The 16,809-nt window shown below is 38.8% G+C and overlaps 1 protein-coding gene across 2 annotated transcripts in view; it reads left to right on the top strand.

The window, feature by feature from the left end:
* The first annotated feature begins 1,045 nt into the window (after positions 1-1,045).
* The window catches only part of IMPG1 (interphotoreceptor matrix proteoglycan 1), a 126,355-nt gene continuing 110,591 nt past the window's right edge, over positions 1,046-16,809 (top strand). The window contains exons 1-2 of one of the 2 annotated variants that reach the window (XM_061207430.1): positions 1,046-1,112; positions 16,438-16,671. In XM_061207430.1, coding sequence (XP_061063413.1) covers positions 1,046-1,112; positions 16,438-16,671 — 301 coding nt within the window. The remainder of the gene's footprint in view (positions 1,113-16,437; positions 16,672-16,809) is intronic. The other variant, XM_061207431.1, reaches the window with a different exon arrangement.

Raw genomic sequence — 16,809 nt, 5'->3', positions numbered from 1 at the left:
AGTTCAATTCATGTTAGTAATTACAGTATATTCCAGGCTCAGCTATATGTAGCATGTATACAGTCACAATAATATAAGATTGAATTTTCGATAAACTGAAAATACAATAAAACTGAGGCAGATGGAAGGATGGGACTAGTACATGTTTATGAGTGTGGGGAGGGTGTGTGTGGGGTAGGGGGAGAAGATATTCTTAATATTCATTATTTGATAACGCCTGAAAGTGAAAAACAAAAAAATAGTAATAGAAGCATACTATTTAGAGGTGCAAATGAGGCTACTAGAAGAGTTAGCTTAAAGAATTAAAAGTGGTTGCCTTTGAACGGAGGGAGGTATGGCACCATTATCTTTCACGAATCTTGTAGAACTATTTGACTCTATACACTCTGTGCATGAATAACAAATTTTAAAAATGTAAACCAGACTTAAACCAGAAAGGTCATCTGTGTGTAATGCCAGAAAGAAAGCAATTTACAAAGCAGGCCATTTCTATGAGAATGGAGACAGATTTGCTACCTCTGGAGACAGACATATCGACTAACCACATACTTCCAGGGGTGGCAATTAAGTTCTTTCAGTGGATGTTCCTTGCGCATGTCATTTTGGAAAATATTTGACCCTAACTGTCAGCCTTCTTCTGCATTTGGCCGGACTTCCCCTGGCTCTCTGTGTCCCTGTAACAGGTGAATAACTAAGGAAGAAAAGCATTCCTTCTGTCTGTGGACAGTTGTTTATAAGGCATTCAGGGTCCCCTAGCTGGGCTGACAGATGCTCCTCCAGAAGGTTAATGAGATAAAGTTTCCTCCAGCTGGTCCTTAAGCAGAGATTACACCTAAGGGGAAGATAAGGAGATTATTCCAGAAGCAGGCACTGGCTCATGTTCTTCATAAATTAGCACCCTCATAAAGGTAAACCAAGAAGGTTATCCTCACTCAGCTAATATCAATATTTCACTATTTTTCATATTTCTGTCATTTTATTTTTTTAATGAAACTTGGGACTGTTCTGTGATTGTTACCAGAAGTACCAATGCACAAAAGCCAGAATGTATTTGGAAACTAGAAGGGCTATTTTTGTTCTTTGGATTTTTCTCCAAGTTCAAGGAATCAAAGGTAAGTTATTTAAATATTTGTTTATTTTTTAATTGCTTATATACAAAATCTATTTACAGAGTTGAACATTCAAAGTCAAGAAAGTCACCACTGTATCTCAGAGGGCTCGTATATGGTAGGCCTTGAATAAATATTGATTGATTGATTGAATGATTGTCAGAAATGGTTTTCACTTGCTGAATATTTATTTTATATTTGCATAATATATGTATTTTTATATATATCTTGTATTTGCATCTTAAGTGCAATTTATGTTAACAAAATAGGAGAGATGAATGCATCCTATTTACTCTTATAAAACATTGAATACAAATTCATAACATTAATGTCAATAAAATTAGTAGGTCCATGAAAAAAATGAAATTAATACTTTGTCAATTATGATCAAACAAAAAAATGTATTCCTTACCCTCTCATAGTTAAATCATTAGTAATTTTCCCTTAGAAAATAGCAAGTGTGCTTCATCTTCAGAGTCCGTGATGAGGACCAATTCAGAAACTCGGTTGCTTGTAAAGTATGCGTAAAAGAACAAGCACTGCAAATTTTTACAGCAAATCTTCAAGTGAATCTAAAATTAAAGCAAGCCACAAAACAGACATATTTAAGAAAAATAATGTACTAAAAATAACTTGTTGAAGAACGCTTAATTTTTTTAAAGTATAAGGCTGACCATTATAACAATGTTTTAAGACATTCGAAATCAATAATGTTCAGTTCTTCTTTAAGGATGATGTAGCTTTGGACAATCAACCTTTTAATTGAAGCATTGGTTTTAAAGTGCCCATAGAAAAGTAAAACACATAGTTGGTTGCATTTGTTAAGTCACAAAAATAACAGATCTGTCGGTTATTTTATATGTAACATTTTAGTGGTTGCATCTGGAGAGAGAAGAAAATTTCTGGAAAAGATTATATGAAAATTCCCTTTATGTTTTGCTACCTATAAATGATGATGGATGGAGAAAAAGTTTACTTACTTGCCTTTCAATTTGTCAATTACATATAAATGTTTACATTTATAAAAACATTTTAATTATAAACAAATGATGGGATTCCAGTATATTCTGAGCTTAATCTGCTGAAGCATACCAATTTGTCAGTTTCAGAAGCTTGACCAGTCAAATCAGCTTTGGTTTTGTTTGTTTAATTAATTATGTTAACTAATTTAGCTATTTTCTCTATTTTCATATATTATGTATCAGCTATTACAATTACAAATAGCATAATTACATATAGAAAGTTAAATGAAAGAAGCTCACCAAAAAACTACAATTTGTTATATGCCTACATCTATGAAACAAACTATTATAACTGCATAATAAAAAATCCTTACATGGTTACTTGTTTGGGGCTTTTTATTCCATAAGAACCTCAGATCTGTGAATTTCTGTTAATCTTTAATTAGTGAGGTCCATGGGTAATTAGAGTTTATGTACTTCAGCCAGACTGGTTTCCCATTTCGGACTAATTAACCATTATGAGTGTATTTACATAGAAAATGCTTTTGGAAGAGAGAAGAGTTCAACTCAATACAACTAGCTGTGGACCATAAAAACTGGGTATTTAAAGTCAAGAATTTCTTTTTTAAAAGTTATAGATTATTTGAAAAATCAAAAGATATGGAAAATTACCCATAGTACACCTATCCAAACACAACCTATGCTGGCACCTTCATATGGTCCCTCAGTCTTTTTTCTATGCTTATTCAATCTTTACATGATTGCAGTTCTACTGCACACACAATTTTATATGAGGCTTTTTGCACATCTTTTGCATCAGATGAATGTTCTACATTGCTATCTTGCTTTGACAAGCATCATTTTATTGGCTGCATAATGTTCCTTTCAGTTGATATCATGATTTGCTTTATCTAAATACTCAACGAAAGAGAATTGTTTCTAATTGTTTTGTTATTATGATATTAAGATATTCATTGCAATGAATATCTTTGCGCATAAGCTCTCTCGGTATTTAAGATTCCTAGCATAAATTCACTAAAGTAAAATTATTGGGTCAAAGCAATATAAACAGTTTCATGGTATTTGATTCATATTGCCAAATTTCTTCTCAAAAGGTTTCCTATGTCGCTAGGTAATTTTTCCCAATTTGGTTCCACAAGTGGAGTGTTTGCAATGTACCCAACACAGAATATTAACAGATTCAGAGATATGCCGATATTTCAAAAGGTTTCCTTTAAGCTTTGCAGATTTCAAATGTAGTTTTTCCATTGATACATAAAAGTGAAATGGTTTCGATTTCAAAACATTCATTAAATAAATCGTTTAGTGCAACAAAAGACAGTTCAATAGTTTCAAAGAACAATTACTTCATCTAGATACCAAGCGCCTCTCTTCGGTTTTCATAATGTGGATGCCAGTTATATCCTATGTGTACTGCACTGCTTTATTTGCTTACATTTCCATTTCTCATAAACAATTTCATCGAATTGCTTGTGACATTCTGAGGTGTGGGAGAAAGAGAATAGAGAAAAGCCACCCTTAGCAAACCCTAAAATGGAAATGGTGTTTATCAGAGTATGGGCTTTTTGCATTATATTTGGTTATAGTAAATGAAACCTTAACTAAGTTATTATTAGCTCACCAAGGTAGGGTAATTTATTTTAGTAACTGTGAAATGTCAGGAAATATGCATTTGAAGACACTCCAGTTCTTGCTAATTCTTTACTACTGGGATATGTTCTCCTTTCATAAAATTACCCAGGAAGTTATTTTTCCTCATTGCGGCTCCATAAACAGAGAACAAAGCTTCATTTATATACCTGAGATAGCTGCCCAATGACAGTCACATTAACTTTGCAGCTCCTATATTTTATCATCTCTGCTACAGTCTCAGAACAGTGTAATTCAAAAGGTTGAAGGCAGATATTTTTCTTCAATTATACCTGAAAAGATGTCCTTAAAATCAGTCATGGAAATTGAAGACACTTTGTGTCCAATTGAACAAACCATGGCAGCACACCTCACTCAGACCATTTATTAGATTATATGCTTTAAAAAGAAAAGGCGATTGCTGCCTTGTGACCCTTCCAGGCTTATTTTGCTGATCACACTGAAGGACTATTATATGTGCGAGCTAATTAGGCAGCGTTGACAGGACCTATTGCTTTCGTGGCCATTTCCATCAATCATGAGCGAGCCACCACCTTAAATATCAGCCGTATTTGCATGCTAATCCTGTATGCAAATTCAGATCCTGTATACCTTTGGTGCCTCAGCCATGTTCACAGATCTTATGCTGTTTTAAAATAATCCATTTGAGGCAAACCAAGAAACCAGTTTGTTTTTCACAATAGTCTCTAGGTTTATATTATAATTCAGTAGGTATTTGGAAATGACCATAGTAAAAGTCTGGTTTTCAGCAACCATTGGGTCTGAGTTCCCTGTCTGAGACTGAGACACAGTCTCACTGGGATTTTAGCCTCACTAATCAAGAGCACCATGTCAGATGGAACCATTTTAATAAGGGAGGGAGTGTACTTTTTGTTCTGGATCCAAGGCAATCTGCATGCTGAAACTTATCCTACAGAGAGTTGATATGGTTGACTGGCAGAACCGTGGTAATGAGAATTCATATATGGAAATGCCACTGTCAAATCTGGCCTACCGTGTGCATCGTTATGATTATTTATTGAGGATGTACTCCCACTGCTACCCCTCTCTTCTGGCCACAGTGAATGTGGGAAGAATATGAAAGAGCTACAGAACCGTGATAAATACTTCGAAGCATATGGTTGTATTCAGTAGATAAATATTCTCCCATTTACATTCAGCCATTCTTGAGGAAACTGTGTCTTTCCGTGTGCCTTTATAAAGGCATCTTCTTTCATTCCAACTTGGGTTTCCCCATCCAACCATCTTTAGACCCCTCATGCACCACCACCCACATCTATTTTCATAATTGCTCCCCTAGGAAAAGGGTTAAAGGAAACTAAGCCAAAAGCCAAGGAAAGAGAAGAACTTCCAAAGTCTCCCCAATGCCTTCAGAATCAAGTCCAATCATTTCATTTGAGGGTCCTCACAATCCGCCCCTACCTTCCTTTCCAGCCTTACTTGTAGAGCCTGCATGAGTCCATGCCATGGCTAGACACATTGCTTTCTGCAGACCTCCTTACTTGGGAAATATACACCAAGAGTGTACAAAACATATATGTGGTATTTAGAGAAAAATAATAACATGCTCGCTTCCCAGGTTAAATAATAAAACATTAATAGTATCTTAAAGTCCCCTGTCTGCTCTGCCAGGATCTCATTCCCTTTACTGTCATGAATCTTGTGTTAATCATGTCGTTGCTTGCCATTAGTGTTTCCACCTATAGATGTATTCTCTAAATAGTATATTAATATTTCTTCATTTTGTTTGTTTGTGTATTTATATAAGTAATCTCATGTTGTATGTGTTCTCCTATGACTTAGTTCTTTGGCTCAACATTATATTTTTAAGAGTCATCCGCACTGTTGCGTACATCAGACCCAGGGGCAAGAGCTTACCTGCTACTCTTCATTAGGGAGTGCATTTTCAGGGAAACAGGAGGAGAAGAAAATGAGAGATGAAGCAGTGAAAGAGGGAAAACCAACATAAAGATGCCTCACCAAACTGGCCAGCACTTGGTGTCAAGTGCAACCAATTGCTGATTTCAAGGGACCATCTTTAGAGACTACAGGATCTCCAGATTGTCCATGAGGTTGGGAGCCTAGGGGTAAATGGAGAAAAATTCATAAGAGATCTCCTCAAAAGTTCACCTCAAAGGACATTAACTTCCCTGCACTTCCAGTGTACCCATCCATGGACCACGGGTGGGTCTTGGTGCTTCTCACACCTCAGCAGCAACAGAAAATCCTGGGGCAGGAGAAACAGACACTATGACACAGCAAGAGGCAAGGAACTGTGGGCTTGTGTCTCCCATGATCGGTCAGAGCTTATGAAGAGCTGGTCTGAGAGACAGGTGAGGCTAAGAGTGCCTGAGATGATGCTTGAGAGGCGTCTGGGACATACTGCTGCCTGGTATGGATACACTGTGTATTCATTCTTCTGTTGATGGACTTTGCGTTACATACAACACTGGTACAGACATTCCCAATTGTCCCCTGGTGCTCTCCAGGAATCTCTCCAGTGTCTAGCTCTCTCTTTCTCTCTCTCTCTCTCTCTCTTCTGAGTAGGAGAGAAATCATTGTGTCATGAGGAATGCATGTTTTCAGTTTTACCAGGTGATACCGAACTGTCTCCCTAAGTGTTTGTGCCATTTGGAGTGAGAATCCCTTTGGCTCCAAATCCTCATCCACACTTGTTATTGCCTGACTTTTTATTTTTTGTCACTCTGCATTGGGGGTGAAATACTATCTCAGTGTGGTTTTAATTTGCATTTCTCTGATTACTAATGAAGTTCAGTATCTTTTCCTGTATTTTGGGGTCTTTTGTGCTTCCTCTTCTAGAAAGTCCTTGAACAAGTATTTTGACCAATTTTTTCATTGAGATGTATGTCTTTTCTTACTGATTTGGAGCAGTTCCTTTTAAGTTGCAGACGCCAACACTTTTGCAATTATGTTCCCTTTCAAAAACCTTCTGTCAGTTTGTAGCCTTGCCTTCTTACTCTCTTAATGGTATAGCCTTTGATGAACACACATTCTTAATTTCAGTGTTGTTGAATTAGTCTTAGTGACTTCATATTCTCCTATATTGTCTTATAAAAGACGTTTTGTTTTTCATACTTAATCCACGACAATTTATTGTGTGTGTATGTGTGTGTGAAGCAGGAAAACAATTTCTTTTTTTAAAAATACTGATAATCAATTGTTTTAGCACCACTCAATGGATAGTTTCCCCTTTTCTCTCTGCTCTGTGATGCCTCTTCTGCCATGGACATGGGTTTGTTCATTATTTTATCCCTGAGCTAATACCACATTGCTTCAATTATTACGAATTTATAATAATCTTGAAATCTTGTAACCATGTTTCCCTGGCTTAGTTCTCTTTCTACAGGAGTGTCTAAGCTATTCTTCACTCTCCACTCTTCCCGAATACATTCTAAAGTTAGCTCACCACGTTCCACAAAAATCCTTATGGAGGTTGAACTGGAATTGTGTTGGATCCATAGATGAATTTGGGGGAAATTGATACCTTTAGGGTGTTAAGTCTTTCTACCAAGAACATGGAATATCTCTCCTTTTATTAGTACCTTACAATTAAGTTGCATAATGACTTTTTAAAGGGCTCCACATCATGGACTTATCCCTAGCCACTTGATATTAATTGTGATCATGTAAATGGCATCCTTAGTACATTTTTTTAACATCTTTATTGTGGTTGCTTTACAATGTTGTGTTACTTTCTGCTGTATAACAAAGTGAATCCGCTATACATTACATATATCCCCATATCTCCTCCCTCTTGCATCTCCCTCCCACCCTCCCTATCCCACCCCTCTACGTGGTCACAAGGCACTGAGCTGATCTCCCCATGCAATGCGGCTGCTTCCCACTAGCTATCTATTTTACATTTAGTAGTGTATATATGTCAATGCTACTCTCTCACTTCGTCTCAGCTTACCCTTCCCCCTCCCTGTGTCCTCAAGTCCATTCTCTACATCTGTGTCTTTATTCCTGTCCTGCCGCTAGGTTTTTTTCGATTTCCAAACATATAGGGAATTTTCCAGTTGTTTTTTAAAACTGATTTTTAGCTTACTTCTTTGTTGGTCTGAGAACATAATGTACGTGCATTATAGTCCAATATACAGTCAATATTTGTATGTTCTCCCTGTGCTTGAAAATAAAGTATATTTTATATATAATATAAATATATACTATATTATATTTTTGTTTTATAATGTTCTATATATGTTCATTAAGTCAATTTTAGTTATGTTTTCAGTCCTCTGTATCTTTATCAATTTTTTTCTGCTTGTTCTATCAGTTACCAAGAAAGATCTCTTAAAATCCACATGCTATTATTGTTGATTTTACTTTCTTTATTGTTCTGTCAACGTTTGCTGTATATATTTTAAGGTAATATTATTAAGTACATAAAATTATAACTTGTTACATCTTTCTGATGACTTTAAAATTTTTGCCATTATGACGTGACTATCATCATCTTTGTAATGCTTTCAGCCAAATAAGGAAATTTGTCCACTGATGTGTTGGAACTGGCCCATACTGACTTACAGGAGCCAGTTGCTCACATCTCTTCCCAACTCTGTGTTCAATAATAGCACATCAGTGGCTTGAAATCAGCCATGGGAGAGTTATAACACAGAAAAATTGGCAAATGTTGCAAATCAGGCCTTCTCATCCAACCCTAAGAGCTAGTTATGGAACATTTAACAGCAGACCTCTGACCTCATTAGATATTAATATAGCTATACCAACTTTCCTTTTATTAGTGTTTGCATAATATAACTTTTTTCCATCCTTTTAATTTCAACTTCCCTATGTCTTTTCATTAAATGTGTCTGTTAAAACAGCATATAGTAGAATTTTTTAAATGTAGTCTGACAATCTTTCTCTTTTAACAGAAACATTTTGTCCATTTATATTTAATGTGTCCCAAATATTGCATGGGACATACTTATACTAAAAATTTAAAAATTTACATAGTTGTTTATTGGAAATTCAAGTTTGACTGGGTGTCCTATATTTTATTTGCTAAATCAGGCAATCCTATTCCTATCTTATTCCTAGCCCTAAACCTCAAAATAAGATGGTACCACATCATAATAAGAGCTAACAATGTGCCAGGCCTTCTGCAATATCGTGACACCTATTTTCTCATTTAATCTTCAAAACAAAACAGAACTATATAACATGCAAACATTAATCCAAATCTATGGTGTTGGAATTATCGCTATACCCTTTGTAGGTTAGAAAGTTGAAGCACATTGAGATTATTTGCCCAAGTTCAGGAAGTGGCTCAGGAAGGCAGAGCTATCTTACTGTAACTTCAGCCCGACAGGTACTCAAGATGAAGTTCATCTTTCTTCTCTGCAAGAACTGTGATAGTTTATCATGCATAAGAAAGGCAGAGATGTATAGCTGTTTAGCCTGTTTAATCTGTTCCAATTCTGCTCTCCTTGAGTAGCTACAATATCATTCTTTTGTGGCAATATATGCAAGAACACTGTACATGCAATTCTCTTTACTCAGAATTCCCAGTACACTCCAAGACCAGGTTTACATGAGAGCACTAAAACTTAAGAGTAGCTGTTTCATAGTTTGTAATATTAGAATCGTCAGCAACAAAGAGATTCAGAAAACAAAGATGCTGGGCTAAATTAGATGATTCTGATACAAGTACTTCAGACATGGTTAGAATCTAATGAGATAAATATGCCTCAAATATGTAGCACCCCTAGGAATCACAGGGAGAAAGACACCAGCACAGCTGGAACCAGAGGAAAGTGGTTAATGTGTCCCATAAGCAAATCTATCTTCCTGTCCCCTGCTACTTCCTCAGTGCACTCCCAGCTTCTGAAGTTAGCTTCCTCCTAATTTGGGGGATTTTTTTATAGGCTCTTGGTAGGTCTTTGTGATTTCCCGCTACTTGTCTTCCCCACTCACTTCCAAGCAGATGGTGGACAGACTCTGCCTCCAGCTTGTGAATGACCTGGTAGTGTTGTTCCAGCAAAACCCTTTGGTTTCCATATCATTCAAACTTTCTGTCAAGCCAGGCTAGAAAAATGCTCTGAAAACTATCACATCACATACATTTGTGGGATACAACTCATCATCTGCAGATCTCAGATTAACTTGTAAAATTCCATTCTGATTCTCTTATTCGTAACCTGTGTATTTATTTAAACTTCACATTCTTTTTTTTTTTTTTAATTTATTTATTTATTTATTCATTTTTGGCTGTGTTGGGTCTTCGTTTCTGTGCGAGGGCTTTCTCTAGTTGCGGTAAGCAGGGGCCACTCTTCATCGCGGTGCGCGGGCCTCTCACTGTCGCGGCCTCTCTTGTTGCGGAGCACAGGCTCCAGACGCACAGGCTCAGTAGCTGTGGCTCACAGGCCTAGTTGCTCCGCGGCATGTGGGATCTTCCCAGACCAGGGCTCGAACCCGTGTCCCCTGCATTGGCAGGCAGATTCTCAACCACTGTGCCACCAGGGAAGCCCTAAACTCCACATTCTGAAACCAATGGAGATGGTGTCCCCAAAATTTACATGATGGGTTAAAAATTGGGAAGCAGAAAAAGGTTAGTAAAAGTTAATGTAAGGAAGAGATGATTAAAAGTGGCTTAACAGGGTTGGTCCTACATGGATACGGAGAAGGTGTCTGCCTATCCAGTGTGATTTGAGTGGTACTAAAACATCCAGCTGCTGGGGAAAACACTGTTTCTCTCTGTCAACTCCTGAAAACAAGCCTTATCTAGGCTAGCCAGCAACTTCAACATAATTGTTCTCACCTCAGTTTCACATCCTGTTTACTTCAACCTGACCTCAGCACTAAACCAACTCCACTCACCGTTTTCCAAAGAACTGTACTTTACAGTTAGTCACAGCTTATAGAAATATCCTACTCTTCTAACTTTCAAGACTGGCTTATTTGGGGGAGAAAGGATTTTGCTGATTTTGCTTATGTATTCATGTGAAAATCATTTACAATCCTTCACATTTTAAACTTCGCTGCTAAAATGCTCAAGTAAATTTAGCACTGCATGAAGAAGCTAAGTGTTGATACTGTGGTTTCTCACAACCTCTGACACACGAATGCAGACCTTGAGGGCACTTGAGAGTCAAGGGCATCCCATGGTCTTGAATTGCAGCAGGAACAGTGCCTCTGGAACCGGCAGGTGGCTGTGAACGGGCCTTGGCCAGGAGGCTTGTTGTGAAGGATTCCTCGCCTTAGATGAAGGCAGTCTATGAGCCCTTCAAGCTACCCCAGGACAAGTGCCTCAGTTGCGTTGCTCTCCTTTCTGAGGACACAGAAGGCCGGTCTTTGTGCAGTATGCTCCTCCCCCTTCTCAACACCCTCTTCTGTCTCCCCACAAAGGGGTGGGGAGCGAGCACCCATTTTTGTTCTGGGTCCAAGACCCTGCCCAGCTGGACCCCTGCCTCTCCACTCCCTGACACCTACCAGACATGAAGAGCTCAGGACCCCACTTGCTCACAGGTCATCCCCCTGGGGGCACAGAAGAGTCCACCCCCTTTCTCTTTCCTTTTTTGGAAATCTGTAATTAACATTTTCATAGATCTTTTTAGATTTTTCCATGTATATGAACAGATAATTATTTCATAAAAATTGGATCAACAAAATATATTTTCATACCATTATTTTTAATGCTTGTCCAGAATTCTAATGAACTCTTTTTTTTAACTTGGTAGGTATTTTTTGTTTGTTTGTTTATTTATTTTTCATTGAAGTATAGTTGATTTGCAATGTTGTGTTAATTTCTGCTGTACAGCAAAGTGATTCAGTTACACGTATATATACATTCTTTTTCATATTCTTTTCCATTATGGTTTATCCCAGGATATTGAACATAGTTCCCTGTGCTCTACAGTAGGACCCTACTGTTCCCCTTTCTCTTTTCCACTCCTCCCTTCAACTTCCATTCGGTCCCTGCCCTCTCACCAAGCCGCATACGCCCTCAGCAAAATTTCTCGGCATCTCACCTACAGATTTGGTTCTTCCTCTTTTTTTTAGTGCAGTGAGATGGACTTACCAATACATATGTATCCATGCAAACACATAATAGAAGATAGCAAGCTTTACTTCTTACAATGGTTTTCCAAGGTCCTAACCCTTTCCTTCTGACGTAGCAAATGCAATGGCCAAACCTATTTTTGCAATGTGAAGAAAACTAGTGCAACCACTCTAATGCTTTGAGAGAAGGGGCACTGGTTTTCACCCTCAGCAGGGGGTAGTGGTGTGGAGACAAGGAAGGCTGCCGTGGCACCCAAGTTTCCAAAGCTTCAGGGAGGGCAATGGTGTGGCATCCACCCTGCATCACCGATAATCAGTCTGTAGGCTGACTATCGTGAGACTGCACTGGCTTTGTATCTCATTACAGAAAATCACTGAAATTTTCCCTAATTTCTATGGTCCTCTTTTCCACCATTTACTCGCTTGCAGCAGGCTTGTCAGGATGGAATTTCACTGGGAGCTACACGTAGGAAGATAGAGGAGAAAGCAAGATGTAGGAGCTCTTGTCATCTTCACTTGATCATGCAGAAGACAGTGTGCTTAAAATCCATGCAACTTTCTGGACCAGCATTAAGCAAGTGTTCAGTACAACCACATAATTTCTGAGGCGTGTTCGGGTACGTGAAGCACAATGTACGTTTAGTTCCCTTGCTCTTTGGAAGAAAAAAATTTCAGGTGGGTAATTGAGCATTTCCACTAACGGAAGGGCCGGATTGGGATGTAACAGATCACAAGCAAGCTGAGCGTTTGCAAAAAGGCCAGAACGGTTTACTCTTTTTTGGTAAGGTCTGGAAAGCATATGCAAGATTAAATTTTTATTTTTTAAGACTTCCAATTATTGATTTGGTCCTGGAGTGTTCCCCACTTTCTCTCTGTGGAGTTCTGTTCTTCAAATGGAGATTTTTATTCTGGAGGAATTCCAGTAGCTTTTGTCTCCACTCCTGTTAATTCATTCATTAGGACATCGCAGCCTTTTCCCTTAGGAAAGCATAATGGGTTCACTAAGTGCTTTTACCAGTGGCTGTCACTCTCATAACAATGCTGCCGCGAACGCCCCATTCTCCTTTTTCTGTTGTCTGTTACTGTCACTATATGTGTACAGTAATCCTAGATTGTAAGCCTGCCGGGTTAGATGGCGAGAAAACATTCCTCTAGAGGAGAGAGTCTGGTGAGAATTGGTCCGAACAGGCTGGTAAGGATCCTCTTGAATACATAACCAAGAAAGAGGCTGCCTCGTGGGCAAGGTTGAGCCCTGAAATGGAAACTTTGTAAACAATCTATGGTTGGAGGCCAACTTTGGTACAGGAAGGAAAAAAAGAAACTCTTCAGTGATGTAATAGGGTGGTGGTTTCCAGGATGCCAGTCAACATCAAGGCCCTACCAGCCTAGAACCTAGAGTGGAAAAGATACTTTTGACTGAAGGGCTAACCTTCACGTGAACTAGTGGACATGTTTAGGCAATGCTTAGACAATCTAATTTTAACACAATAAATGAAGGGGCAAAAGCCCAGCATTTCAGAGCTGCCTCTCCACCCCAGCGAGATCTGACTTTTTCTTAGGATAATGTAATGTTTGAATTCAGTGTTTGAATCAAATGGTTGTTCATTAATTTCCCTTTCTGTACATTTGGACATTTCCAAACTTGTCACAGCTACCCTGGGTGGCGGGATCTGGGTCAGCTCCAGGATTGAGCGGTTACAGAAATTTAATTTAAACCCCAGTTTAAACCTTCGGTGTTGACCACCTTCCCCGGTCTGCTGGAAGTTGCCTGCCTGTGAACCTGCGGTCCTCTTCCTGCCACCTAAATACTGATATTTCCCTATCTGCCAGGCCTTTCAGGAGAACCTCCCAGCTCAATGGGAGTCCATCCCACCATGCCATGTCTCAGCCCTTCCTCAAATGGTCTGTTTTGCTGCAAAATCACAACCTTCACCACCACCCTCATCAACAAATGTCAGTACTGAACACGCACAATCCCAAAGTCAAAGAACTGATTATTGGGGTTCCGTTTTCCAACCTTCAGCTCTCATTATATTATGTGTTCGATAGCGACATCTTCTGGTGAAGTGTCACAATAGCATGTTGAATACCCCGGGCTCTACGAGCACACTGCAAACATCAAAATAAATAAATATAAATAAATAAATGAAAAGAAGGAAGGAAAAAAGAGGAGGGGATGAAGAGAGGAAATGTTGATAGCTTTGCATGTGGTGTCAGGGGAATCCTCCCTCATTCATATAGGACCTTGCTTTGTTTCAGGAAAGGAAGTAAAAACAGATCTTTCAAAGAGTTTTGCTCTAAGTGCAAATAGAAAAATGGGTCAGTGGCTGGAGGGAAAGTGATATCAAGAAAAAATAGTTTAGGTAGAAGGAGAAAATAATAGAATGTTTGCAGGCTGATAGGAATGATCCAGTAGAAAGAGAGAAAAATGATTCAGTAGGTGAATGAAAGGAGGGTTTCTGGAAGAACGTCCTTGCGAGGTGAAAAGGCTGGGATCCAGTGCATAAGTAAAGGAACTGGGCTTAGACAGGAGCACAGACCAGTCATCAGATAGTCACAGGAGGGAAAGCAGAGTATCTGAGCACAGATGCAGCCAGTGAGCGGATGCAGGGCTGGAAATCCAAAAAGTTATCTTCTGGCTCCTCTGCTCTCAATAAAATGTGAAGCAAGGTCATCAGCTGAGAGTGAGAATTGGCAGGAAGTGCAGGAAATCTGAGAAAAGTTGTGTGTAGTTCTCCAAGAGAGAGGGAGAGAAATTCAACGGACCAGAGAAACGTAGTGTGATATTCCTGAAGGATCATAAATATAAAGTAAGTCCTAATGATTGTTTTTCTCCAACCTTGTTCAGCTACTAGGGTGCCCGTGAGGAGAAGGCAAAGAGTAGTATTTAACCCTGGTTATGGTTTTGCCTGTCAGGTACAAAAACGGGGTCAAGAGAGTGGAGAACTCGTCCTCCTAAAGAACCGGGCAATATTAATACTCTTTCCTGTTGATACCTATGTTTGTAACTGGCTCCATTTAGCATTTGTTTGTTTCTTTACTCTTGGATAAATTGAAAGATTCTGGGGATGCTGATTTTACTAAATTATACTTTGCGTATAAACCGTCTCCTTTCTGTTCTTTTGGTTTTCATTCACAAAGGAATTTGGAGAGCCTTCTTTAACAAAATGGGAACTTAAATCTCTGTAAGCCACATGCTGGTGGTCTCCAGGGGCCAGAGTGAGTGGTCCCAACTGTTCATCAGTAATTCCTTTCTTAAACGGTAGAATGGCTGAAAGGAAAGAGATGGAGTGGGAGGGGAGAGTGGAGATCTGACCACGCTGTTAACGTGCTCTGACACCTCTAGGCCTCAGTACCTGACTGAATGGCAGACTGAGAAAAAGGGTATCTGTTTCGTCTATACACTAGAGCTTTTCTGAGAGTGATATGAAATAATACCGATGGAAAAAATTCAAAATAAAATAGTACTCAGTGAATGTAAGTTATTTTTATGAGAGGTCTACAAAGCTAAAAATGAAATCCAGACCTAACCCTACCAGACACCTCAGTGCCAGCAGGATGAATGGCTCCGGGAGTTTAATCCTCTGCCAACACCCTCTCTTTGACCTCCCCTCCATCCCTTCTCTCATCATCTCGCATAAAATATCAAGTTTGCTCTGTAAATGAAACTCTAAGGCCCCAAATCACTTTCAACCAGATTGCCACCCATGGAGCCCTGCCCTCAGAGAAATCCTAGGGCTGCTGCTAATAGGCAGGGAGGTTGTTTAGTTGCATTTTTTCCCCTAGGTCTTTAGAAGCACTCCACTTCCTCATCAAGAGTACACCTCTGGGTACCACAATGCTATATCATTCCCCACTTGAATTATAATGTCTATCTAAAGAGGCATCTCTCGGGAGGCTTGAGTGCTAAGTGGGGAGTGATTTTAGGAGAGATGTGTGGGAAAAGGTTTCAATATTTGGCAGTTCCTAAAGGCAAGATGATTCGAAATGTTGTTTTTGTTTTTTTTAAATACGCTTGATCAGCCCATTATGCTATTCCCTGATTTCTGAAAATGCCTTGTCATTGGAATATCACATTCGGCAGTTACAGCAAGATAGAACTTCCATAACCCTCAGGATCAAATTTTTAGTTTTTTCCATCCATTTATTATATGCTTCACTTATAGCACACAAATGTATATATTCATCAGGAAATCAATCTTTTTTTAATTGAAATATAGTTGATTTACCATGTTTTAGGTGTACAGCAAAGTGATTCAGTTATACACGTGTATATTCTTTTTCAGAGTTTTTCCACTATAGGTTATTACAAGACATTGAATATAGCTCCCTGTGTTATACAGTAGGTCCTTGTTGTTTATTTTATATACAGAACTGTGTATCTGTTAATCCCAAATTTCTAATTTATCCTTCCCCGCTCCTTTCCCCTTTGATAACCATAAGTTTATTTTCTATGTCTGTGAGTCTGTTTCTGTTTTGTAAATAGGCTCACTTGTATCATATTCTTAGCTTCTACGCCTAAGCGATATCATGATATTTGTCTTTCTCTGTCTGACTTACTTCACTTAGTATGATCATCTCTAGGTCCATCCATGTTGCTGCAAATGGCATTATTCCATTCTTTTTTATGGCTGAGTAGTATTACCAGGAAATCAATCTTTCTTTTACAGATCTCTCCATTAAAATATACCGTTCTGAAATTAAAGATGTAGACAATGCCGCAAGAATTGAAACAACCGAAAATACCGGAAAAATTTACGAAGTGTCAACAATGAGACGAATATTCGATTTGGCAAAGCATCGAACCAAAAGATCAGCCTTTTTCCCGACTGGGCTTAAAGTCTGTCCACAGGAATCCATGAAACAGATTTTAGCAAGTCTTCAAGCGTATTATAGACTGAGAGGTAAGGAAAGAGGCGCAGCCTGTTTGGACTTTCCCTCTCTTCATCCCTTCCCTTTCATCCATCCCAAGGTTGTGTTCAGCCCAGAACTTCTCATTCAGTCACAGGAGTTATAAAAATCAGCCAACTGACCTGAGAGTT

The sequence above is a fragment of the Eubalaena glacialis genome, chromosome 12 (genome assembly GCF_028564815.1).
Source record: "Eubalaena glacialis isolate mEubGla1 chromosome 12, mEubGla1.1.hap2.+ XY, whole genome shotgun sequence".
NCBI lineage: Eukaryota > Metazoa > Chordata > Mammalia > Artiodactyla > Balaenidae > Eubalaena > Eubalaena glacialis.
The sequence above is the reverse complement of the archived record's forward strand: the minus strand, read 5'-3'. Positions and strand labels throughout refer to the sequence as shown.